Source organism: Phodopus roborovskii, unplaced genomic scaffold (assembly GCF_943737965.1).
Source record: "Phodopus roborovskii unplaced genomic scaffold, PHOROB, whole genome shotgun sequence".
Taxonomy (NCBI): domain Eukaryota; kingdom Metazoa; phylum Chordata; class Mammalia; order Rodentia; family Cricetidae; genus Phodopus; species Phodopus roborovskii.
In genome coordinates this window covers 5,279,704-5,307,426 of record NW_026126413.1, presented here as the reverse complement: position 1 = coordinate 5,307,426, position 27,723 = coordinate 5,279,704, and the positions used below count along the sequence as shown (strand labels likewise).

At 41.6% G+C, this 27,723-nt stretch overlaps 1 protein-coding gene across 1 annotated transcript; it reads left to right on the top strand.

The window, feature by feature from the left end:
- Positions 1-19,141: 19,141 nt before the first annotated feature.
- Positions 19,142-27,355, top strand: Zcchc9 (zinc finger CCHC-type containing 9). The gene is made up of 5 exons (XM_051182961.1): positions 19,142-19,544; positions 22,147-22,297; positions 22,448-22,540; positions 25,232-25,300; positions 26,617-27,355. The coding sequence occupies exons 1-5, from the start codon at positions 19,161-19,163 to the stop codon at positions 26,733-26,735; spliced, it is 816 nt and encodes a 271-aa protein (XP_051038918.1). The 5' UTR covers positions 19,142-19,160; the 3' UTR covers positions 26,736-27,355.
- Positions 27,356-27,723: the final 368 nt, after the last annotated feature.

The window sequence follows — 27,723 nt, the reverse complement described above, 5'->3', positions numbered from 1 at the left end:
CAGAAGTAATTCACCATATTAACAAACTGAAAGACAAAACCCACAATGATCATCTTATTAGATACAGAAAAGGCCTTTGACAAAAATCTAATGTTACTTCATAATCAAAGTCCTGGAGATATTAGGGATATGGGAGTCATAACTCAGCATAATAAAGGATATTTACAGCAAGGTCACAGAAAACAGCAATTTAAATGGATAGAAACTTAAAGCAATTCCACTAAGGCAAGGTTGTCCATTACCTCCATACCTAAATATAGTACTTGAAGTCTTAGCTAAAGCAATATGACAACTGAAGGAGATCAAGGGAATACAAATAGGAAGGGAAGAATTCAAAGTATCTTTATTTGCAGATGACATAACAGCATACATAATACCTTAAAATTTTTGTCAAGAAACTCCTACAGCTGATAAATACTTTCAGCAAAGTAGCTGGCTACAAAATCTCATGAAAATCAGTAGCTTTCCTGTATACAAATGACAGACTGAAAAAGAAATCAAGGAGACAATACCTTTCACAATAGCTTTAAAATATATAAAATCTTGGGGCAACTCTCACCAAGCAAATGAAAGACTTGTGTAATGAAAACTTTAAGACATCAAAGAAAGACAATGAAGATCTCAGAAGATGGAAAGATCTCTCATGTTCATGGATTGGTAGACCTATATAATGAAAATGGCCATTCTACCAAAAGTAATCTACAAACTCAACACAATCCTCACCAAAAATTCAACATAATTCTTCACATAAATTGAAAGGAAAAGTTTCAGCTTCATATGGAAACACAAAAAGCCCAGGATAGCTAAAACAATCATGCATAATAAAAGAACTGCTGGTAACATAATAACTGCTGATCTCAAATTGTACTAATGATCTACAGTAATAAAAGAAAGCTCCACATGGTATTGGCATAAAAACAAGCATATTGATCAATGGGGTTGAATTTAAAACCCAGATATAAATCCTCATACCTATGGACACCTGATTTCTTTTATAAAGAAGCCAAAAATACACAATGAAAAAAGACAGAATCTTCAACAAATAGTACTGACCAAACAGGTTGGGATGGCTGGGTGTAAGAAGAATCCAAATAGATCTGTACTTATCACTCTGCATAAAACTGAACTCAAATGGACCAAGGACCTCAACATAAGGCCAGATACGCTAAATCTAATAGAAGAGAAAATGAAGAATAACTTGAACTCATTGGCACAGGGAAAGATTTTCTAAACAGGGCACGGAGAATACAGGCACTTAGAAGAACAATTAATAAATGGGACCTCATGAAACTGTAAAGCTTCTGTATGGCAAAAAAAAAAAAAAAAAATGCTGTCTTTCAACAAAAGTGACAGGATACAGAGTAGGAAAAAATATTAGCTATCATCCGATGGAGGACTGATATCTAAACTACATAAATAACTTTAAAAGACGGGACACCAAGAGAACAATAACCAGTAAAATGAGGTATAGATCTAAACAAAGAGTCCCCAAAAGATGAAGCACAAATGGCTGATAAACAAAGAAATGTTCAACAATCTTAGTCATCAGGGGAATGAAAACCAAAACTACTTTGAGATATCATCTTAATCAGTCAGCATAGCCAAGATAATATAAAACAAATAACAGCTCATGTTGTGAGGATGTGGGGTAAGAGGAGCACTCATCCATTGCTGGTGAGAGCGCAAACTTGTACAGCCATATGGAAATGGGGGGGGGGTAGTTCCTGAGAAAGCTGGGAATAGATCTACCTCAAGATCCAGCTATATCACTCTTCGGCAGATACCCAAAGGATGCTTCATGCTACTACATGGACACTATATTAACCATGTTCATTGCTGCTCTATTCATAATAGCCAGAAATTCAAAACAGACTAGATGTCTATCAACCAATGAATGGATTTTTAAAAAAATGTGGTACATTTTACAATGGAATATTACTCAGCTGTTTAAAAATAAAAGTGTTGTATTTATTCACTTACATGTGTGTGCTATCTTTAGAGTGACTATCCTAACAGTATAGAAGTTCATTCAGATGCATAGACTTGGGTTTGGTAAATTTTAGTGTGCAATGTTTTGAGTTTGCAAGTTCTGCTTAATAAACTTTTAAAAATAATTTTAAAGGTAAGAACTTTCTAAATAGGACTTAAGTTGCATAGGAAATAAGGCAAACAATCGACAAATGGGACTTGATGAAATTAAAAAGCTTCAGCAAAGGAAACTACCAATTGCATGAAAATGGGAGACTACAGGCTGTTTGCCTGCTGTATTTCTGACAGATAATTAATACCTAGAATATACAAAGAGTGAATACAAAAACCTTATGAAAAGAAATAACCCAATCAAAATGTAGGCCCTAGATCTGAGCAGAGAGCTCTCAAAGAAGAAATGTAAATAGCTAATAAAAATTTTGTGATGTGATCAATATCTATAGATGCTCGATTTCCTTTCTGTTGCTGTGATTAAAAAAAAAAAAAAAAAACACTTAGACCCAAAGCAACTTACCCAACAAAAGGGTTTATTTGACTTATAATTCTAGGTCACAGTCTATACCTGAGTAGTCAGAACAGGAACTCAAGTAGAGACTCAAAGTCAGGCCTGCTTTCTATTCCATGTAGAATTATTTCTAACCAGGGAACCCACAGCCAAGAATGTACATCAGAAACCATAGGGTAATGGTTCTCAATCTTCCTAACGCTGAGACCCTTAATACACTTCCTCATGTGATGACCCCAACCTTAAAATTATTTTTGTTGCTACTTCATAACTGCAATTTTGTTACTGTTGGGAATAGTAATGCAAATCTGTGTTTTCCAATGGTCTTGGGTGACCCCGGTGAAAGGGTTGTTTGACCCCCAAAGAAGTGAATACTCACAGGTTGAGAATGTTTGACAGCTCCCAGACTGGCTTTTACTGAATGTATTAGCCATCTGAAGTAGCCTGTCTTTGTGGGGCCAGTCTGTATTAACCCATGTTCGTGCCTGAGAAGAAGAGTGTGGATTGAGAAATGGCAGGTAAAGATACTAAGGAAAAGACAGAGACACAGGATAGAATCAGGAGGGCAACCCAGTGAATTCTGAATGTGCTAAGTTTATTCTTCAACATTCTTATATACCCCAAGCAAAAAGGGGGAACTAGCAAAAGACTTCTTTATCATGATACAAAGAAGAAACAGACTTTCTTCCTTAATTCTCCAAACATTTAGTAACCACGCCTTAGACTAAATCTCTTGTTATCTGGCCTTGACAGTTAAGAGTAACCATGCCTCAGACCAAATCTGTTGTCATTTAGTTAAGACCTCCACCACTAAGACCAAACATCCTACAGTAGCCACGCCTTAGACCTTTAGGTCTTATGACTTTAACCTTGGAAGAGTGCGTATACTTTTGAACTCTGTGACTTTAAGATGAATCAAAGCCATTTTTATGGGCTCCAGCAACTTAGCCTGCTTTCTTATACAATCAAGATCATATGTCTGGAGATGGTCTGACCCACATTAGGCTAGGAGCTCTTGCATCAATTAACAATGAAGACAATCCCCCATAAACATTCCCACAGGCCAATCTTATTTGGACAATTCCTCAGCTGAAATTCCCCTCTCACGAGACTCTAGGCTGTGTCAGGTTGAACGCTACAGTTAACTAGGGAAGTAGCCATCAGGGAGATGCAAGTTAAAAGTAATCTGAGATTTTATCTCACCTCAGTAAGAATCGCTGTTATCAAGAAAATCAAGTATTGGCTCTGAAGAGATGGCTCAATGGTGACGAGCATGCACTGTTCTTGAACAGGACCTGAGTTTGCTTCCCAGCTCTCACACTGGGTAATTTACAGCTGCCTGTAAGTCCAGCATCAGGGGATCCAGCAACCTCCGCCAACCTCTGGGGGCCCTGGCACTCGCATGCACATACTTAGACATAACAGGAAAGAATATAAAGTATTACAAAGACTGGCAAGGATCCTTACTCACGGTTTGGGGACTGTAAACTGTTATAACCACTATGGAAATCCATAGGAAGTGTCTCAAAAACTAAAACTAGGGGGCCGGAGTGATGGCTCGGCAGTTAAGAGCACTTGTTCTGGCAAAGGACCTGAGTTCAGTTCCTAGCACCCACACGATGGCTCACAAACATTTGTAACTCTAGTTCCAAGTGATCTGAGACCATCTTCTGGCCTCCATAGGCACCAGGCATGAAAGTGGTGCATATACATACATGCAGCCAAAGCCTTCATACACACACTGTAAAAACAAATCTTTTTGTAAAGCAGAAAATGGAACCACCAAATGACTCTGTTATACCCAAGTCACGAAGACCCACAGGGACCACCAAGAAGACAGACTCATCAAACTGCAAATGCAATTATTGTACAACCCTACTGGTAGGGACTCTAACAAGCTGATGCAGCAGCCTTCAGAGGGAGTATCCACCTACTTCATTATAGAAGTTCTAAAGACAAAAATCATGGGATTACATCAGTAGGTAGGGAGAGGCATGGTTCGGATCCTGATTGGTTGACATTTGGGGAACAATTAAGGGAATTTCTCAGAGTCACATTTTTGGCAGGGCAACTGGTCTGTTAATGCTTTTGATTGGTTGACTACAGATGGGAACATTTGGTGGTGTCTAAGGCTTTGTCTGTTGGCCTGTTCTAATTGGTTGGTGCTGGGAGGGAATATTCTGTGGTTTCTATGGTTTTGTCAGTCTCTTAGAGTGGTCTGTTGTACATAGTTCCCAGGGACCAAGATCCTGGGTTTGCTTTGTGTCTAAACACTGTTTCCAGGAACTAAGTCTCCTGGGAAGTAAGAGGAAGGTTGTCTTGGAGTTTCTTTGTGTTTAGTTTTGAACCTTCATATCTGTTTCTTGCAGGTGGTCTGTTGCTCACAACATAGTCTCCAAGAACTAAGTTTCCTTAAGGCTAGGGGAAGGGTGGACTGGGTTTATTCTGAAGGCTTGAGGCCTTTTGAGTTTAGTTTACCCCTTTCAGACCCAACTACCCCACTCCTGGGCTTTTACTCAAAGGCGTTTATGTCATGTGACAGAATTACTTGAACAATCATGATCATTGTTGCTCTACTCATGATAGCTAGGGAATGGTATCAACACAGATATCAAACAACTTATAAATGAGTGATGAAAATGTGGTCTATATACAAAATGAAATTATGGAATTTTCAGGGAAATGGATGGAAGTGGGACATAGTATATCAAATGAGATAGCCCAGAACCAGAAGAACAAATGTATAATTTTTCCTCATATATGGATCTTATCTTTGTTTTTTTGGGGGGGAGAGCAGTGCAATTTGATGAAATATTTTTATTGGAGTTTGCTCTTCAGTAAACAAAAATAATTTTATAAGCTTTACTCATTATAGGTAGTCTGAGATATGAAAAATATTTTAGAGAAAATGGCCTGTTTTCCTGATTCATCCCAAGTTGTAGAGTCATTAGTTGTAGAACACTGAATTGTTCTAAATACTTTGCTAATTACTGGGTTATTAGAATATTTAAAGTTTGCATATAGGAAAGTCAATCATACCCTTTTCTCACAATATTTCATAAGCCAATGTACTTTCAAACATGCATGTGTTGGGAAAGTTGTTTAAATAAGGAGCAGAGAAAAGCCCCAAGATTCTTTAGTCTAACACAGGTCCCTGGTTGCCACTTGTGTTGCTTGTGAACCATTGTCTGAGAAATTAGGTTTCATTTCAGTGACTCAATGAATGATCTTACCCTTTAAATGACCTTTGTGAGCCTCATGAATTATCAGATTTTAAGTTCTGAAGTCGCAATTGCAGTGCCAAAAGTTTTTTAAATAAATTAATGAATTTTCTCCCCACAGTGCAGTTTTGATTTTGTCTTGGACATTTGAAGAGTTTAGGGCTGGATTTCAGCATAAGCCACTTCCTCCGGATGCCCCAGCGTCAGAAAGCACAGTGCAATGAACAGCACAACCAGAACTTGTTCACAGTCACAGAGAGACAAAAGACATAGAAGATCAACATGTCTGGTCATTAGTGGCCACTTGTGTACCAGCTGTCCAAATATTGATTATATTGCAGGTTTTAAAGATCTTTATTATTGAGGCTATTCCTCTTGAAGTTTCTTGATGAAGTCCTCTGCCTTTTCGATCTGCTACCTGTAATTGATTTTTCAGGTGTTGGACATACTTTGGTCTTCAAGGTGGTACTCCTGAGTGAAGTGTCCTCAGATGTAATTAAGAGCCAATAATTACATTATTGTAAGAGCCAATTATCTATGGAAAGGCCAGCCTTTCCTTTGCTGATGGTTACCATATTCACGAACTACTGCCTTTTATCTGTGCCCATGGCCAGGCACTTCTAGCCAGCATCTTCTTCTTAAGTTAGCCATTGTTGGGTAGACAAGTATCATCCCTGACATCCGAACTATGACTGTAGTAGTCTTTCGTTTTCTTTTTCTTTTTTTTTCCAAACAACTTCATCATTATAAGCTCCTGAGGGTGGAAGACAAACAAAACAAAACACCATAATGATCCTTACTTTGAATTTCTGATGTTTATTTAGATGTACATGTTTAAGTTGGAATGAGTACTTATGGAAGCCCAAAAACAATAAGGGATTCACAAGAAATGGTGGGAAGGAAGGAGGAAGACAAAGACATTTTATTTGGACAATCAGTCAGCCAGGAGTGGTTCAGCATTTTCCAGTCCTGAGCTGACAGAGAACACAGAAGCCCAAAAGCAATAAGGGATTCACAAGAAATGGTGGGAAGGAAGGAGGAAGACAAAGACATTTTATTTGGACAATCAGTCAGCCAGGAGTGGTTCAGCATTTTCCAGTCCTGAGCTGACAGAGAACACAGATGGCTCTTACAACCCCGCCCCCCACCAAGACTCCCTCTCATGTTCCCCAATGATCCTCCCACCAGGTCTCAGGGGATCACAAACAATCAGGAGCCAGAGACATCAGGTGGTCAGCCACCATCAAACCAAGCGCTGCTGGGGGTTTCTAGGCCCTGGCATTGAAGAGGAAAAAAATCAATAGCTATGCACCAAGCCTTGTGGCAGGTAGGACTCAACCAAGCACTACTTGTGACCCAACCAAGGGCCCTGGCCCTGAGCTTTAGGTATCATTTTGGTGAGCAAGTACATGGTAGGTAAATAGAAGGGAGAAAGGCAGAATGGTTTATGGGCTGGCAAAAGAGGTGGATCTTAAGAGGGTAGTTAAGAGGGTAGTTAAGAAGCTGATTGGAGCAGCCTGCTAGCCACCTGAGTCCAAGGTGATGCTCAGACCTAAGCTATTGCCAAGAGTCAGGTCTTGGTCCATGGTCCTGAAGCAGCTGAGGGGCACCTGTGTTGATGATGCCTGTGGTTCCAGTTGCCACTGAAGGCCAGGTAGAGGCTACCAACTGGGGCCATGATGGTACCCAAGGTCATGCTGCCTCGGTGGCCATGGTGACATTCTGGCCCAGGATGCTGCTGAGAACCATGTCTGAGTACAAGAGACCACAGTTGGGTCTGTGTTGATGTCCCTGGCCACTGCTGTCAAATGCCACACAGATGCCCAGGGTCTAGGCCACAATCTGTGACAATGTTGGTGTTTGAGAACCGTGCTGCTACTAGGCCCAAGCTGATTTGAGTTACTAGTGCTATCACCTGGGGTCATGTTGTCATTTGGTGTAGGGCTGCTGCTGAGGCTCATGGACATGGTCTGGGTCCATAGCCCTGCATCCAGAGTCTGGGGTGATGTCCGTGGCTCCTGTTACTACTGATGTCCATGATACTATGTTGGTTCCTGAGGGTCATGCTATCACTGAGCCATGCTGATCAGGATGGCCTGTGCTGCTACCTGGGTCATGGTGACATCTGGAGACCAAGCTGCTGCTGAGGTCCTTGTCTGAGTCATGGTCCTACTGTAGTTGGGGTCTGTGATGATGTTGATGGCCCATGTCAGCACAGGGGGTCATTAGAATCATGCTGTGCTGAGCCAGCCCTGCTCTTCATGGCCCTGGGATATCTGGCCCTGCTATTTGCTGGATACTGTAGCAAAAAGAGCTGACCCTGCCCCTCAGGGGAGAGCTAGCCCCCCACACTCACACTCAGGGCAGTTGGCCCCACCCCTCACCACAGGTGTGCACCACACCTGGGTAGCACACTAGAGCGTACCTCATTTGTCCCCTGCAGTAATGTGGAGAGAGGGCCCTGAACCTTGCCTGGGCAAAATAGTAGAACTGGCCCTGGTGATGTGAGTATGGGTAACCCAGATCTGAGAAACTGAGAGCAGGAGAACTGGTCCAGCTCCTTGCTTCAGGGGGCATTGGGTGAGCTAGCCTTCAAGGCAGTGTTGGAGTGCTCACCCAGGGTAGTGACAATGAGGGAAAGCTAGGGAGCTGACCAACCCAACTACCACCCAGGCCCAGAACCAGAGCTATGTGTTGGCCCACCCCAACACCCATTTCATCTATGAACTATTGGATCACGTGAAGGGGATGAACCTAGAGATACAAAACAGTAGGACAACAGGATATCCAACAGAAGTCCCAGTGAGAACCCATCATCGATAGTGCAGCAGATGAGAGGTCTTGAACAAGACCAATGACTCATGGCAATAAAGTTGGCTAGTGCATAAGCCTTGAGTCCGGCTCATTCTTAGCTCCACTCTCCCAGGTTCATGCCACCAACTAGAGTGGTAACAAGAAAGTATCTACTATATAAAATATTTTTAGTGGGAGTATACTGTATGAGTGCACAGTACTGCTCCCAGAAGCCATGGATGTTTTTAAAGGAAAATTCCAGTCTTGGGTATGAGATAGTCTTTTATGAGTTGGTCAACAGAAAGCACCCAGTTGATCCCAAAACAATGTGTGGTATTTCCATCGCCCTCGGTCATTCACCAAACTATACTTTAAAAATGTTACTTCTGAAGACACCATAAACACTGGATGCAGGACACAAAGAAATCAAGCTGGAACTAAGCTGTAAGCTTTCTTTCTGTTGTCACCTGTAGTGACAGACAGTTCTGTACAAGCTGATGGGAGAGAAGAATCCATCAATGTTCTTTCTAAGCTATGGACCCTGCATGCTACAATCCACCAAGAAATGTATGTTCACTGGCACAATAGTGTCAAGAATGTTTGGGGGTTAACCAACTCATTCCCAGTTTGGTTTAAGGTCCACCCCATGGAAAGAAATCCATGCCTGATACCGTCAACCTGGTCAAAAGCTCATGGCTGAGAAATTCACAGGCCCCGGGGAGACTGTACAAGTACCATGTCCAGCACAGCTTGGTCCTTGAAATCTGACTTGTAGAAGTGAGGAAATAAATGACAGCCACACATGCAGAGAAGTTGGGGTCAGGTGAAGTATGTGTCCTCTGACGGAGTGGAACCTAGTACCTCCACAACTCAGAACCTTGGTGTGTTTATTACATACAGCACAGGGCAGGAGTTAGCTACTTGCCTTCAGAGGTGTCTGTGGGTAAACATTCTCTGGCTGCAAACATCTGGGAGGAGGAAGCTACAGTTGCTGATTTCTATACCCACTAATCATTAATCTCTTGTACTTGAACCAGATAAAGAAGGTTTGGCCATGGCCTTCCATGGGATCCATGGGAAGTGAGCCAGTAAGTGGTGAGCCTCAGTGGCAGTGGTTCTCAACCTTCCTAGTGCTGTGACCTTTTAATACCGTTCTGCATGTTGTGGTGATCCCCAACCATAAAATGACTTTCATTGCCACTTCATAACTGTGATTTTGCTGCTGCTACAAATCACAATGTAAGTGTTCTGGGGAAACAGAGGCTTGTCAATGGAGCCATGACCCCCAGGTTTGAGAACCCCTGTTGTAGCCTTTGTTCCTGTCCTGCCTCCAGGTTTCTGCCCTGAGTTCCTGCTCTGGCTTCCTTCAATGATGGACTTACACACTTTGAGATGAAATAAACTCCTCCCCAAGCTGCTTTTGATCATAGGGTTTTTTCATTACAATAGAAGCCCTAAGAGAACATGCATGAACTGTCAAAAACATTTTTTTTTTTAAAAAAAAAGATGCAATTGTGGCATTATAAAGGCAAGGTTCAAGAGGAGAGTTTTAAAATTAGCTTTTTGAAACAATTACATAGAAACACACTCAACTGATATTGTTATTTAGCTTTTGTTAGCTATACCAGACTCCTCACTCTTCAAAAATGTATGTGACCCATACAGTAAGTCTTTATGTGCCTTCAATCTGATAATTTGTGGGGAAGAAACGTCAAATCTTGGCATGATCACACACACACACACACACAAAATCTTTGTTGGCACAAAACTCAGTAAGTATAAAAGCAGTTTGTAAAAATTGTCAAGTAACATAGGGGGGGTCAAACCAGAAGATAAGGGTTTCCTAACATGCAGAAGCCGTTCTGTTGCTCACAGACGTGCACAGGAGAAACTCAGTATGTGTGAGCACTCGGTGGGAATGGCCTGAAGTACTAGGAACACATCAGTACTGATGAGGCACTAACTGCATTCAGGTGCACTTCAATCAGAGCTAGATTATACCATTAAAATTAACGAGGCACAAGAAGATTCTAATGAATCAAAGAGGGTTGGTATTGAAGGGTTTTTTAAAATGCATTTTATTCATTTGGCAACAAATTGGATAGCAGTGCAATCACATCTCTCTTTGGTGAACAGTTTTAGTTCTTAAGATTTTGTTGAAGCAACACATATTCGAACTGTCCAGGGCTCATCTCTGCGATGTCCACTTACATGGTCTGTCAGATTAGTTTAATGAAAGCAGGCACTAACGTACATGCATTTTGATAAACTTTTTATTTAAAAAACCCAGAAACTATTTAGCCATTCTGTCTCTGACCCAAATTTTCTCATTACAATGCTATGATGTTTTTCTCTCTTGAAGTTCATCAAAATTGTGAGGTAGAAACCCAGCCACTCTCAAGCTATGCCACAGTAATATTAACTCAGGAAGCAAATACAAGATTTGTCAGTTATCAGTATGTACTTCCATGTTTGCCTGAAAAAGAATAAAATGAAATAAAAAACTTCCCCCAGCAAGGTGCATGGCCAGACCTCTGGGATTACACATTTTAAATGCTAGAGACAGTTTGACAAATTGAATGTTAGTTAAGTTTTCCATCTCCTTAATTTCCCCAAATGCATACTTCCATTCATGGTACTAGTATAATGAGTCTTACCATTCATAATTTAGGAAGGTCTAGTACACAAGATGCTCAGTAATACTATAAGTATTAAAAACACCATTTTGTAAGAGCACATTCTACATTCACATTGGTAGATTTTGTGATAGGGAAGAAATTATATCCAAATTAAACTTAACTCATAAATTCAAGAATAGATTTTTTTAAAGTAAATAAAATAAAGATACGAAAGTGTGTTTCATGACAACCGTGATTTTAAAAAGTAACTTAAAAAGGTATAAAATGCATGTGACAACAAATCTATCTCTTGGCCATTTTATAAGTGTATAAATAAGATGGTAGCACATCTACCATCACCACTCATGTGTGGCTTGCTGGGATGATAAAGACAGTGAGTACTTAACTTTTGAAATGAGTTCTACCTTGGGGTCTCCTTAATCTACCTCTGTCTCTGTCTCTCTCTCTCTCTCTCTAGCTGCTGCAACATATTTAGGTTTTTTTTTAAAAGACCTTCCAAGAGTAATCAATGTTTGTGAAATCTATACTTCACTAATTCTTTCATTAGCTGGTACGTAACATTTGTAGTCTTATTTGTGCATTGTGAGACTGCATAGCTTACCTTCACAGACTGCTGGCTGTTTAAAGTCAAGCACTCTGTCATGTTTTCTTTACAACCTAACAAGGTAATGGAAAACAGTAGCTATCAAAAGTGCCTTTTCTTGATGGAGTCCCATTATTCCCTGTGAAAGGATAGGTCATATCCAGTATCATTTCCTTAGACACAGGAGATGGGAAGCACTCACTTCAGACAATTCAAGAAAGCTTGCCAATCTTGCCACTTCCTTGAAATGTATGTGTAAGCACTCCTTTGCTGCACTTGACATGCTAACTTCTACGAATAGTGATTAGGGACTTGAGTTGGAGAGACACCAGAAGAGGCTGAGAGCATACTTAGAAGGCCTCATCATTTTTGCAATTAGTGCTCTGATCCTATTATTTGTCATCTTAAAGCAAAGGATATGAAAAAGGTTTAGACTTTTTCTGCATCCCATTCCCATTACTGCTTAGTAACCGTACACCTCCCACTAACCATTGTTTCATTGCGGACACTTCAGATACCCTTTCACCCACTTCTGAAATTAAGAAGTAATGCTTAAGACTTTTGTTATTGACGAAGAAAATCAACAATGCAGGTGAAATAAGGACCATATGGGCATGTCAGGTATCCACAATGAAAGGAAGACAGAGACATAATATGATGTCAGGAAGGCAGATTCAGTCCATATGGAATGCTCCATTTTATTCATACACCAAACTTAAGTAGTCAAACAAAGGTGGGGTCGATGGCAGAGGACTTCTGTTACTGTGTATAAAGGGCAAATAGCGATTTCTTCCCCTCATCCTAAAGGCACTCCAGAACTACACGTACTCTCTGCCTTCAGAGTGAGGGTAAACCCCTCTGGGCCCAAATTTATTGTTATTTAGACATTCACCATCAAGGCCCAGACATCCTGTAGCCAGTAAGCTGAAGTCTTAAGGACAAGAGGAGTGATTTGAGCTCTCTGAACTCATGACAAGATGGAATAGATTCCTATATATGGATCGCGACAGGTAACAAAATTCTGTTTCTAGCATTATTTCCTAGAGGAGTCACTTTTTTGAGATTTATGGGTCTGTGAAATAGGGACATGGGCTATTAAAAGTGTGTGTGTGTGTGTGTGTGTGTGTGTGTGTGTTTTATTGCAAATTCTCATGTTTGTGTCAAAGCCCCAATTCTAAATTTAACACATACTCACTGCATAACATTTATAAAATGATGTATGAAGAAACTCATAATTGTATTAACTACAAACTGTATTGCAAGGATTCTAAAATATCTTTACAAACATTGACAGGTTTTAAAGAAAGAGCTTGTTAGAGCATCACTGGTTCACATCTCAATTCTGCTTCAAACAATGGAGCTGATAATTCATTTCCACCTTCTGTTGCTCTATTTTTCTGTATATTTTAATGAAATTCAATTCATGTCCTGAGGGTGATGACCACACTTTTTGTCTCATATGAAACCTTCTTCTCCCTTTTATGTGGCCTACTGTAAAATCTAGAATGACAACCCTCAGCTTTGGGACCCTCTCCTAACAGCCCCTCCCCCCACCTGTTGACAGTGCTATTTGGAGAGGCTGTGGAATATCTGAGAGCTGGGACCTAGCTTTGAAGTTTGTACCCAGCCCAGGGTTCTTCTCACTTTCCTGTTCCCTAGCTTCTCTGACTTGACCAACTTCCGTCATGCACTCCTGCCACCAACTGAGCAATGCCTGTCTCTGCCTCCTTGGCACTGGGGTTACAGCAACACTTGGTCTTCTATGGGTCCAAATTAATGAACTCTGGCTTCTTGGAGTGAGCAACTATTTGGATGAACAACTACTAGGCTCTGTGCTTCCCTGACACATCAAGTTTGAGCCAACATTCAATCATACAAATACAAGGCAATCCAATACACACACACACACACACACACACACACACACACACACACACACATATATATGTATATCCATCCCACTTTTTTGGACCTGTCCCTCTAGAGACCTGGACAATGGAGGTGGCACTTTTTTTTTTTTTTTTTTTTTTTTTTTTTTTTTTTTTTGTTTGGTTTGTCTGCTTCTGATAATGTTTTATAGTTTTCTAGTTATTTAGGTATCAAACTGTTTTAGATTTTATTCATTCTAGAAATGGTGGATGTTATTTTGTACATACTTCAAGTTCTGTTTTATTCCTCAAGGGAAAAAAAAAAAAAAAAGCCAAACAGGCAAAAACTCATGTATTTAGACTTGTACAACTTTGGCTCACAATTGGTGGGTGGCAATTCCAATCTCAGTTCATCTTTAAGATTCAGAGTTTGTTGTGCACATGTTTCTGGGGCCAGGCTTGGAGTCCTCTGTGGGTTCACATATAGACACAGAGGACTTGTTTTTCATAATCCCCCCCCCCCCTACGATTTGCTCAGGTATGGCTGTTGAATGCTGCCTTTGTTGGTTCTTACAGACTGAACAATGGTAAATCAGATGCTAGTAATGATTTAGCCACTCCTGCTCTGCCACCTGTGGCTGCAGTCTACTCCTGATGCCAACATCTCTTCCCCAAACATGTATCAAAGGGGCGTTCAGTCATGTACTCCTTGCTTTATGTTCTGACTCCCCTCTACCACTATTTACTTATTTTTCTGAATCTCATAGCTTTTACAATGTCTGGGATTTATAGGTATCATCAGGATAAGAAGCAGTAAAAAGTTTACATCATCATATTAACTCCTTTTGTTTGACACATAAACATACATTGTGCATGCTAAAAATTACATTAGTATAATGAAAAGAATATGTGGCAGTGGCTAGTTTCTTAAGTAGGGTAATGTTTACAAAGAGGCGTTTTAGAATTGTTTTGTGTATGTATATACTTGATATTATACACTGTGCATGTTGCTTCCTATCATGTACCCTTTTAAGCTGTCACGGTGCCTATTCTTGGTTGTCAACTTAACTACACCTGGAATTAACTAAGTGCCTGGGTACACTTGTGAAGGATTTTTCTTAACTAATTTATATTAAGTGCGAAGACCCACATTAAGTCCGGATCTTTGAGGTGGGAAGAGCTACCTTTAATCTGGACCACACCCTCTGGGGCAGTCTGTATAAAGGGCATGAAAGAAGCAAGCCTGCTCTCCCTGATTGCTCAGTGGCAAGTCCATGCCTTTGCTGGCATTGAAGCCTACTTCTTTGGGATTCGTGTGTACTGAAAACCAACAGAGACATCTGGACTGTGGACTGAGCTACTACTGGATTTTTGGACCTTCCCTTAGTAGACAGGCATTTTTGGACAGCTGGACCATAGCCTGTAAGTCATTCTAATAAATCTCATGTGTGTGTCCTTTATGAACAAAGTCATTTTTAAACACTTCTTTATATTCACTCTTCCAGTTCTGTTCCTTTAGAGAACCCTAATACAGATGATTTACAATGTGAACATGACATATATGCCTTGATAATGAAACCCTTGGCTTCCCACTGAACGTTCCTCTAACATTTTGCCATGAAATAATATATTTATATCAGAGGGAAAACTGAATAAAAAGATAATCCCTTGAATTATAAATAAATACACCACTTAAGTCTTACACTGGCACAGACAACCCAGCAAAGCATATTAAGATGAGTTCAAGTAAACAATGCTCTGTGGTATTTAAAATAGTACAGAACAAAAACTACAGCCTGAGATTCTGGTTCAAAGTTTCTGTTTCCTACTGGCTGTGTGACCTTGAGTGATTTCAGCTCTCTGGGTTTATTTCCTTGTTGGTAAATGGAGAAAGCAACAGCTCCCTCTCAGGATACTGGGTAGGTTAGTATAGTCAGGGATAGTGTAGCTATCCCATGTAGCACTCGGCACCTATAAGATATTCAGTAAACGGCAGATAATACTAGTAGGAACACTAACTAAAGTTTCCTCACGAACCCCAAAGGATTTAGTCTGTGGCCTGTTTACTTAACTACTACTCTCCATCAAAATAAATAGAGGTGTCTCCTCCCTTCCTGGAATCAGTGTGCAGAGGAATTAATTCAGCGTTAAGAGCACGTTTTCGTTGACTGCGCCATCTAGCGGTACACACCATGATCAAGGCTAGGCGCCCACCCAAAGTGAAGACCTCCCACCGACGGAAACGTCAGTAGGCCGGAGGCAGCTGGCTGAAGCCACCGAGGTCTGAGGGGCGTCGTCACACACCTTTTGAGCGGCTCGCTTCCCAACAGCTAGCGGACTGTTGCTGCATTGCTAAACTTTCCAGCATACTGTGGCATCTACCATGCCAGAGCCCAGCGGCCCTTTCGTCTGTCTCTCCCTCTAAAGCGCACATCCCCGGACAGCACAGGCCGAGCGCTCAGGTTCGTGTCCGGGGTGGAGCGCCCTGCGAACAACACACAAACTCCCAAACTCCACCAACACACGCCTCATCCCACCCAGGCCCGGCCCGCCGGAAGTGACGCTTCGGGGAAGGCGTACTTCCGGCGTGCGGGGCCGGGCTTCTCTGGCTGGCTGTCTCCGCTGCTCTGGAGGATTCCCAGCGGGTAAGGAGCTGCGCGGGCGCCACGGGCTGGGGTGTGCGGGCCTCCGTGCTGCCGCTGGCCGGCTGGAGCCGGACTCGTGCGGGAGGCGCGAGGACAGAGACTGGGGACCGTCGCGATCGCCCGGCTCGGCACTTGGGGACAGACTGGCCCGGGGTCCCCGCGGGACGCGCTGCTGTGTGCGGGCGGGGAGAAGCGCAGGCGACCGTGTGGGCGCACCTGTGTCCAGCCGTCCCACGTCACCTCTCTGACACCCGAGGCTCCCATCGCGGGCGTCAGGAGGAAGATCCGCCCTCCTGGTGACAGTCACCGGGGACCAGTGCGCTGTAAAGGGGCGTGCAGCGTCATTCACCGGCCCCAAAGGCGTGCTGCAGACTGCTGGCGCCAAGGCTTTAAGCTGCCTGGCACCCAGGCAGCTGCCCTGAAAGGGGTTGTGTTCTATGTTCTCACTCAACTCAAGAAGAAGAGGAAACGTTCTTGGAATTGCTAGGTAGAATGCAAAGTAAACCATTCAGTTTTATGTTGGAGCCAAATAATTAGTCTTAACATAAACTACTCCTTTAAAAAAACGTGCACATCTATACTCTAAACGAATCCTGCTTGTGACTATTCGAGCATATTTATTAAGGCTATAGAAACAAGACTTCTTGGTCTGAAGTTTGTTTTACAGTCTGAATCATTGAAATGGGATAATTAAAAATGACTTAAAACTATTAGACTGCAAATGGCAATCTCCCTCATTAATAAGAGATTTTCATGGGACTGCAAACACTTTATATACTGCCTTAATTTATAAATCTACCAGGAAGAACTATAAAGACAAACTTAAGGACGAGTCTTCTGTATGCTTACGAATGTGCTTTGCAATCTGTCGAATTGAAATGGCAAACTAAGCAAGCACATTGGGAGAAAGTAGCCTGGGTTAAAGGTAGGAAAAGAAATGGCCAGAAAACCTGCAGGATTTGAGAAGACCATTCACAGTATTTGCATGTGATTTCCGATTTAAAAATCACTCCTTGGCAAGTTTCTTTCAAGTTTTAATCTAAGATATGTATGTCTTTTTCTTCAACTGGAATGGAACTTCTCTGATCAATGCCAAAATTGTTTTAGAGAAATACTTTTTTTTAACGTACCATAAGTCCAATGCAGATACCTAAATGAAGAGTTGTTGTAAGGAGTATGGTTTTTCTGCCTGCCGCCTGGTCTTGTCCTGCCACTGCACCAGCCCCAATTAACACCCAGAGGCTCTATTAGATATAATTCTGTTGGCCAGGTACTAGTTTCTTATCGGCTAGCCCTGTCTTAAGAATTAACCCATTTTTGTTGATCTATATATTTCTCTTACCGGGGAGCCGGCCGGCATTTTGCTTTCTCCAGACTCTCCATCTTCGCTCCTTACTACTTCCTATTTCCTCCTTTTCTCCTAGTCCCTCCTATCTTCCTTTCCTATTGGCCAACAGTGCTTTATTCATTAGCCAGTATGAGAAACATATACAGAATGACATCTCCCATCATCTCTTTTCTGTCTAAATAAAAAGAAGGGTTTTAACCTTAACATAGCAAAATATATCACATAACAGTTATCCACAGTTAACACTATTTAGTCCATTAACATTTAGTAAAATTTGAAGAAAATATTCCATCATCTATTTTATCTTGTGAGTCTAAAGTCCTATATGTACCTTATTATTGAATCCTAAGGAAAACTATAACCATAACTATCTGTCTTCCAAAGACCACAGAAGGATAGTATATAAATTCTAGAAATGACAGAGACATATTGCCTTGTCAGTCACCTGAAGTTCTTCTGTAATCTTCCATCTTCAACCCATAGGCCATAGTGTGTCTGGCAGACTCTTCAGCAAAGCAGGAAACTTTAAACTGTCTTCTTGTATTGGCAGTTTGTCAGTCACTTTTCTCTGTGTCCTGCAGACTGTCTGGCAGACTCTTCCATGATGTAGAAACTCTGTAGTAATGTCCATTTTGAATCAGCAGTCATTTTTCTGTAGGTCCTGCATGTCTAGTTTATACAGCACAAAGTCAAACAGTCCAGACGAGCAGTATCTTGTCCAAATGGCTAGCCTTGCTATATTGAAAGCAAACTTCATAACATGTTTCTTCTATGTCCATCTTCCATCTTCCTTTCTGGTGCAAGTGGTATTGCCAGGAGCAATTATGTCTCACTGTCAAGGAAAACCCTAAGCCATTTTAAATGCCATATTCTGTAGGTCTTTGAAAGGTTTGAAGAATGTCTATCTATCTCAAATACATCTCTGTGTATCTTGAAAAACCTAACTTAACTCTAAGTTTTGACTATCATAGGTAATTATAATCTGTACTACATTATCTATTACATTTCTAAATGAGCTATATAAACACAATACCTAAACAAAAGGCGAAATATACATATCACAAAATTGACCTTAAATTGTATCAATAAATGAAAATCCATTCCAAACAAAGTATTCATATCTATACTAAGTTCTTATTAGCCACGTGGGCGCCATTTTTAAGGAGTACTGTTTTTTCCGCCCGCTGCCGAATCTTGTCCCGCCGCCGCCAAATAACACACAGAGACTTTGTATATGATATAATTCTGTTGGCCAGTTACTAGTTTCTTATCGGCTAGCTCTGTGTTAATTATTAACCCATTTCTATGTATTTCCACATGGTCTTACCAGCGAGAGGCGGCTGGTGGTTCTAGTCTCTCCTATCTTCCTTTCCTATTGGCCAGCAGTGCATTATTCATTAACCAGTATGAGAAACATATACAAAATGACATCTCCCATCAAGTTGTAATGATTTTAAAGTGTGAAATATGAGTTATGTTTGATGATAATGACCTGTCTGCTGTATACCTTCAGTTTTTAATCAGTTGAATACTACTTGTTCTTATCTTTGAAGTGCCTGTGCTGAAACCATGACCAGATGGGCTAGAGTGACTACCTCAAATAGTAAGAGACCCTTGTCTGCGACATCATGGGAGGACATGAAGAAAGGATCTGCAGAGAGCTCAGACCAAAGTCTTCCAAAGAATAAACAACGTCAGTTTGGTAGGCTACCCCTTAAAAATGATACCCCTCAAGCAAAACATAAAAAGAACAAAAAGAAAAAAGAGTACTTAAATGAGGATGTGAATGGATTCATGGAATACCTAAAACAGAATTCGCAGAGGCTTCACAATGGAGAGTTGATAGCAACAGACAGCCAGGAAGTCCGGGAAGAAGTCGCAGTGGCCTTAAAGAAAGACAACCGACGCGAAGAAAGACGGTTAAAAAGACAAGCAGCAAAGAAGAATGCAATGGTGAGATCATTATGTCTGTATGTTATTTACTTCTTTGTGTAACTAGAAGCTATCATCCATCTACTCACACAGTACATATTTTAACAGTTGCTTCCATCCTAGTGCATCTTTTTAAGGCCTGTGCTTTTTAGCATGTGTACACACACACACACACACACACACACACACCCCTAACATACTGGTTAGTTGTCATAACACCAGTACACAGGTGGTTATAGTCCCATATTACAGTTAGAAAACACAGAAGTGTGCCAGCTTAAGTGACTTGCTAAAAGCCACTTGGTCAGTGCTAGAGGTGAGGTTCAAACTGAATTCAAAACCTGTTTGTCCTGCCACTGTCTTATGGTAACACATTTTCAAATGGCAGTTGGGAAAAAAAATACTCTGTACCAGAAGTTAAAGATGGTTCGCATTGCTTGGAGGAAATAGCTGTTCTTTTGCTGTTATCCATAAAAAGTTCATTCACAAGAAAGGTCTGATCCCTGTAATCCTCTCCACGTGAAAGTTAAGGAGGCTTCAAGAACTGTGTTAATGGTAGGTTCCAGAAGCTGAGGCCAGGCATGTTGATGACACAGCCAGCACTTGTTATGGCTTCCAAGCTCGTTTGTGCTCATGCTCATGCTTGTGTGTGGTTGATGTGGGTGTGGCTGGAGTTACAGGTTTAGGCAACCGTGTCTAGCCAAAAGCCATTTGTGTGGTGCATGTATGTGTCTGTGTGGGAGCCAGAAGATAACTTCAGGTGACACTCCTCAGCCACCATCTACCTTGTTTTTGAGGCAGGGTCTTTCACTGTTTCTCACTGTACTGGAACTTTCTAGTTAGACTCTACAGGCTAGCCAACAGGCCATTTACCTCTCCAGTATTGGGACTCTGAGCGTGCTTTGCCACACTTGCCATTTTTTTGTTTGTTTGTTTTTGTTTTTTTTTTACATGGTGTCTGAGGCTTGAATTCAGGTTGTCATGCATGTGTGGCAAAGACTTTAATGACTGAGCCATCTCTCCAATCCTAAAAGACGTTTTTGAAAGTACAGTTCATTTACTTTCTACCTTCTGTTTGCTTTTGTTTTCTATTTTGAGAAAGAGTGTCACTTTGTAGCCTTGGCTGGCCTAGATCTGGCTGTGTAGACCCGCTGGCTATGTAGACCCACTGGCTGTGAACTCAGTGATCCGCCTTTCTCTGCCGCCTGAGTGCAGTAATTAAAAAGTGTAACCATTCTACCTGAGTGTAAATCACTGATTTAATTTGATGATGATGATGATTGAAAACAGATTCTTCTCTCATACAATACATCCTGACCACAGTTTCCTCTCCCTCCACTTCTCCCAACTCCCCTTAATCTCCCCTCCCCCCAGACCCACTCCCCCCCTCCATTTTCTTTCAGAAAAGAACAGGCCTCCAAGAGACAACACCAAACACAGCAAATAAGACACAGTAAGACAAGGCACAAGCCTGCATATTGAGGCTGGACAAGGCAACCCAATAGGAGGGAACGAGTCCCATTAGCAGGCAGAATAGTCAGAGACCCACTGCTCCCACTGTTAAGAAAGCAAGCTAATAGCCGTAACATATGCATAGACCTATGCAGGCGCATTTTTGCCGCTTCAGTCTCTTGTGAGCCCATATGAGCACAATGCTTTGTTGACTCTGGGGGCCATGCTCTCCTGGTGTGAAATGGTTTAGATTTCTTCCATATCCAAAGTTCTCAGGAGAGACCTATTTTTAGAAACTGTGTAGTCTGGGTGATGTTTTGAATAACCAGATGCTCTGTAGTCAGTGAGCTCTCTCTCTCTCAGTGTGACTGTAGTGAGTAAACACCCACATCCTTCACCGTGTTGCTGGCGAGCCTGGAATCAAAGAAGGATGGATTTCCTCTTCCCAGAGTTTACCTATTTACCCTTTTAACATCTTAATATTGTCACCATTTATAATATTTATAATATTGTTTTGGATGACAGTTCTGACCCGCCATGTACTACTGTTTGGACCCAGTGCCAACCACTGTACATAGTCTTCAAATTTCCTTTCCACTAATCACTTTACTAAAGACAGCAAGTTAGGTGAGATACATTGCTTTTCTGCTAGTGAACTATTGGCTATAACCGGAGTGCAGCCTACCACGCATGCCTTTAGGGCCTTCTGGCCTCGGCACATAGGCTGTGATTTCACCGGATATTTCTCTTCCATCCACACTCCTGCTGAAGAAAACTTGGGCCATTGCTTCGCAGACTTGGAAAGTTCAGGGTACCCTCACCGTATTCTGATGGGCCTTCTGTCTCTAAAGAAGCAGAATCCAGGCAGTACTAAGTGTACTGAATTATCATGGCCTCAGTTTAGATAGATCTGTTCGTGTTGAGCACGTCAGAGTTTTTAGGAGACTTTCTGTAACAGGATTTGGCTAGTGATCATGACCTTTTTTTTTTTTTTTTTCTTTTATGTGGTTTTTCCAACCGTAATGTTTATGTGAGCAGGCAACTGTCCTAGTGATTTTCTGACCTTCGTGTTAGTATTGGGGACTGCAAAATACAGATAGTTTTGATGAAAGGATTAGTAAAGGCAGGAGAGTATTTTTATCACGTGCAAACTGATGTTTTCCTTTCTCAGGTATGTTTCCATTGTAGAAGACCTGGGCATGGAGTTGCCGATTGCCCGGCTGCACTGGAAAGTCAGGACATGGGCACTGGCATTTGTTACCGCTGCGGGTCCACAGAGCACGAGATCACGAAGTGCAGAGCTAGCGTAGACCCTGCTCTTGGTATGTTCTCTTTGAGGCTCATGTTTGGTGCTGTGGGCAGGTGACCATTAAATAACCAACTTGGTAAAAAGGCATATTTTCTGTTAACAGTATTTTAAATGAATGTGAATTATGCAACTTGTCATATACACAATACATTGATTCTTACAGGTGAATTTCCTTTTGCAAAATGTTTTGTCTGTGGAGAAATGGGGCATCTGTCCAGGTCCTGCCCTGAAAATCCCAAAGGAGTCTATGCTGACGGTGAGTGCCATTGCCCTCTTGTGTCCCACAAGAGCATACTTGGACGAGTAGGTTTTTCTCCTGCTGGCCTGGGGCCAGCCCCGATTAACACCCAGAGACTCTGTATTTGATATAATGCTGTTGGCCTGTTACTTGTTTCTTATTGGCTAGCTCTGTCTTAATTATTAACCCATTTCTATTAATCTAAGTATTTCCACATGGTCTCATCTTACCAGAGAGTGGGCCTGGACCTCTGTTCACTCCAGTCTCTCCATGCTGACTCCTCCTTCCTACTTCCTCGAATCCTCCTTGTCTCCTAGTCCCTCCTCTCTTGCTTGCCTATTGGCCAACAGTGCTTTATTCATTAACCAGTATGAGAAACATATTTACAGAATGACATCTCCCATCACGTATTGCTCAGAATTAAGATCTGACTCCTTTTATCTGTTTTTAAATAAATTTTTGAGTGGGTGAAACCTTGAGTGCCTTTACCAAGTACTGTTCTGTGCTGGGCTATTGGTGTTTAATTTATTAATAAATTGGGGAAGCTGCTATGGAATATTTCTCAAATTACTTGCTTCAATATTATTTGTGAGAATGTATTAAATATCGGTTGTTTAAGCACAACTGAAGTGGAGAGACTACATCTCAAATTAGTAAAAGATCTGAAAAGCTGTGCAATACGTTAATGTCCTAGCATGCCGTTCTGCTAGAGTGTGGTGGGCACTGTTCTGTTTTGTTGTGATATTTGTTTCTGAAGTTTCTCCTTATGCATGACCTAGGGCTTCGTTTAACTGTTGTCTTTGTCTCAGTGTCTTAACAGCCTACAAAAAACACTGTTGTGTCTGAAGACATGCAGGAGGAAATTGTTGTCTGTTAATAAAATGGCTGGTGCCAGTGGATCCTTGGTATATCCGTGTCCTGTCTTGAGGTCCCCCCCCCCCCCCCCCCCCGCCCCAAGGTCCAGTAGAAAAATGTGTTGCTCATGGAGTCAGTCTTATCACCACTTGGCCATGTTACTGAATGGTCCTTGTGTCACCTGTACAATGGAAATAAGGAAATTAGATTTCATTGATTCCTAAATGCATTTTTCCATTTTTATATGCAAAATCAAACTGTATCATACCATCAATGGGTCCTATATGTTTGGCATTTTTTTTTTTTTTTTTTGACTTCCTGAAAGATGTGTATTGACATACCTTGCAATCAGTGATGCATTGTAGGGTATTTGTTCACACTGACACTCTGAGACTGCTAATAATGTTAACCTTAAATCAGGGGACAGAATCAGTGACTCGTTGACTAGAATTAACCATAGAGGCATGGAGGACCCAGGGAGCTGGTTAGAGTGATGCACAGGACGTAGTAGAGAGGGACATGGAGATTGTGCCGGGTTTTTTTTGATCTGGAGATCGTGGAAAGGCAGGGTCAGGGTCAGCTGACCCTTCCTCCATTGCTCTTTGAGTCCATCCAGTTTATAGCCCACTATCTGACTCCCAAGTTTTTATTAATATTAGAACAATATAGATAAATGCATCAGTGGAGTCTTAGATTTGCTCAGTTATGGCTTTTTATCTGTTTTAAAGTAAGTGATTAGTCATAGGTTTCTTCCTTTCTGTTTTCACCTTGGCATAAAGAAGGGTCTTGGGCCTGGAAAGTTGACTTGTGAGTAAAAATGGTTTTGCATGGTGAGCCAAATTGAATAGTTTTTGTTGTTATTTATTTATTTATTTATTATGTGTACAGTGTTCTGTCTGTATATATGCCTGCACGCCAGAAGAGAGCACCAGATCTCATTACAGATGGTTGTGAGCCACCATGTGGTTGCTGGGAATTGAACTCAGGACCTCTGGAAGAGCAGCCAGTGCTCTTAACCTCTGAGTCATCTCTCTAGCCCCAGTTTTAACAATTTTTTGTTTTTGTTTTCCTAGACAGGGTTTCTCTGTATTTTGGGTCCTGTCCTGGAACTCGCTCTATAGACCAGGCTGGCCTCGAACTCTGCCTCCCAAGTGCTGGGACCACCAATGCCCGGCTAGTTTTTGTTGTTTTAAAGCAAGGGAAGTGCATTCCGTACATGTGAGGCAGGTGTGTATCCTGTGGGGACCTTTTCTGTTTTGACACTTCACACAGCATGATTATTATATGAAAGCCCCCATGTTGTAACTCACCATTCTGGAATATTGCTTAAATTAGACAGATGGGGGCATTTTTGAGGGGTGGCAGGACTGTCAGATGGAAGGCACGGAAACCGATTTCCCTTAAGTAATGACCCCATCTGACTGTCTAGTAGAGCAGTGTTGCTTACTAACCTTTTTGGGAGCCACTGCTTACTGAGAAACTGATAGAAACTGGGCATCCTCCTGAGGCAGGGTGTGACCCTGTCCAACAAGTTTTGTTTCCGGGTGAAGGCTCCGCACCTTGACTCTCTCCATGAGCAAAGCAAGCTTTAGACTTCTGTGCCATGGCTCTTGGACAGGTGACTTCTGCCTTGTGTCTCTTCTCCGCTTCTCTTGAAGGTTGGGTACAAGAGCATCTCCTGAAACTCAGGCATGGCAAAGCAGTTGCTAACAGGAGTGATGGTACCCACCCAGCTTCCCAACTGCAGCTGCCTTTACCGTCACCATCGATGCGAAGACATGAACGTGCCCTTCCATGTCACAATCCCTGTGTCAGGGTGACATAGTTCTCAGTGACTCTGTTGTCTTTTACTAGGTGGCGGCTGTACACTCTGCGGCTCTGTGGGACATTTTAAGAAAGATTGCCCTGAAAATCAGAATTCAGGTGAGCTCCTGGGCCTCCGTCTGTAAGGGTATTCCTCTCTGTGCTCACTGATTCCATTAGTAATAACTCAGAGAGGCACAGTAGATTGCAGACAGCTGCTCTGCCCTGTGACAGGGACCTCGCCACTCCTGAGGCCCTGGACTTCAGGTCTGTTCTTGGGAAGAGAGCTGGTAAGCTGCAGGACTCTATTTTGAAAAGCATCTTACAAGCTTGTATATTTGCTCAGAAATAGGGTCAGTTATACTAGAACTTTGTTACTTAGCAAAAAACTATTGACTCCTAATTTAGAACTCAAATACAAAATTAATTTTTAGCATTCATAAGCCTGAGCATCCTCATGTGCTTTGTGTTCTAAAATGATTGTAAAGCTGTTACCTTACTAAAACTGTTATCAGCACAGCATCCGCCTGACGCTTTTTCCTTCTAGTGAAATGTTAGCCTTGATCATTATAAACTTCTAAGTGTTCACTGTTACATGCAGCAGACTCTAAGGAAGTAGAGTCCATTATTCCCTTCATTTGCCAGGATTGGAATAGAGGTGATCTTGTGTGAAAGAAAGCAAAACCGGCCTGGGCTGCTCAATGGCATGTGGACCTGAGTTCGGCTCCCAGAACTGACTAGAAAGCTGGCTGTGGCGGTTGCATGCTTGTAATCTCAGCCCTGGGGAGGCACGGAGCGGTGGATCCGTGGGGCTTCTTTCACAGTCACAACTCATCCCTGTCTCCCCATTCTCACTTCCTTACCCTCATGTTTAAATGTAAAACCGGGAGTTCTTGTTTATAATCTTGTCTAGAAGGAGATCCTCTTTATATGGTGTAGGCAGTGAGATTGAAATGATGAAGTGGGGCTTGAATTCTCCCTCCTGGGAGGATTGCCACTTCCCAAATGACAAAACTGACAAGCAGATGTTGCATAATTTCACAGGTGGAATCTTGTGCATTTAAAACTAATGCCTCCTAAGTCTTGCTGTTTACGGGCTCTTGGAATTCATTGCCTCTTCAGTGATGAACCCTGGGAAAGAATGAAGGAGCTTTCTCATCAGTTTGTGCATTGCAAAGTAGCTGCTGCATTTCCCTAATTGGGATGAGAAATTGCCTGTGGTACTCAGAAATCAAGGGTTCTAATCAATTACAGAATTGCTCACTTTCCTGCCGGAATGGGGGCTTCTCTTCTTGTGATTACCCATGTCAAAACTATTTCCTTTTCTCAACTGATACCACTCTTAAGTGGAAGCATTTGATTACTGTTGTTTTTCTTTCTTATTTATTTATTTATTTATTTATTTATTTATTTATTTATTTATAATCCCTTTACAGATCGGATGGTCACAGTTGGTCGCTGGACACAGGGAATGAGTGCAGACTATGAAGAAGTTCTGGATCTGCACAAAGCGCAGAAACCGAAAACTAAAGTAGCCAAAGTTGTTCATTTTTAACAAGAGTTGATATGTTGTTAATTACCACCTCTGTTGCTTTCCACATAGTAGGCCTTTACAGGTTAGCGCCGGGTGCCTGTGGAGGCAAGCCTGTATTATAGACACCACTATGACCTTGGTGGAATTACATTGCTTGTATTCTGTCTATCAAGGAGTACAGGGTGATTAATTGTACTCTCTAGACTCCTGTGTGTGTGTGTGTGTGTGTGTGTGTGTGTGTGTGTGTGTGTGTGTGTGTGTGTGTGCGCGCGCGCGCGCGCATGTACATGCACTTGAAACAGATTCTATGTTTTTATGTAGCTCAGGTTGGCTTCAAACTAGTAATCCTGCCTCAGATCCCTGAGTGCTGAGATTACAGGTATGTGCCTAAGAACATAATTAACACACAGAACTTAGACCTAACTGACTGTACACTTGACTGACTGTCATCTCTGTAAATCTAAATTATGCATCAAAATTGATCACCTCTAAACAAAACACACAGCTTCAAGTTTGTGAATAAGTAAAATTTTGTTATTCTTAATTCAGAGTATCAAGTTATTGTAATAGAAATTTATTTATATGTTGTCACAAAATCTGTAATTTTTAGTACAGAATAAACTATATCAGCTGTTTATCTATGTTGAATTGGCCATTATTTGCTACCCTCATTCTAGAGTCCTTTTGAAAACAAGATTGTTTAAGTCTTAGAGATAAAAGGGATTTGTTTAGTTTTGATTTAGTTTTAATACAAAGAAATTACTGATACTAAAATTAAAGAGTACTCCAGTTCCACAGCTCTATTTTGCCTTCAATTTCAAGAGAAATTCTAGCCAAAAAACATCAATGTGCCGTATTCAGGCTGAGTGACGGCATGACAGCTTGTGTATTAGACTTCCCAGCGTTGTGTTCTCATGCTTAGATGAGTCAGGGTGTCATAGAAGCATCACCATAATAGAGTTAGAACACTAATCAGAGACCCATTAGCTTCTTTGTCTGATTTGATGAA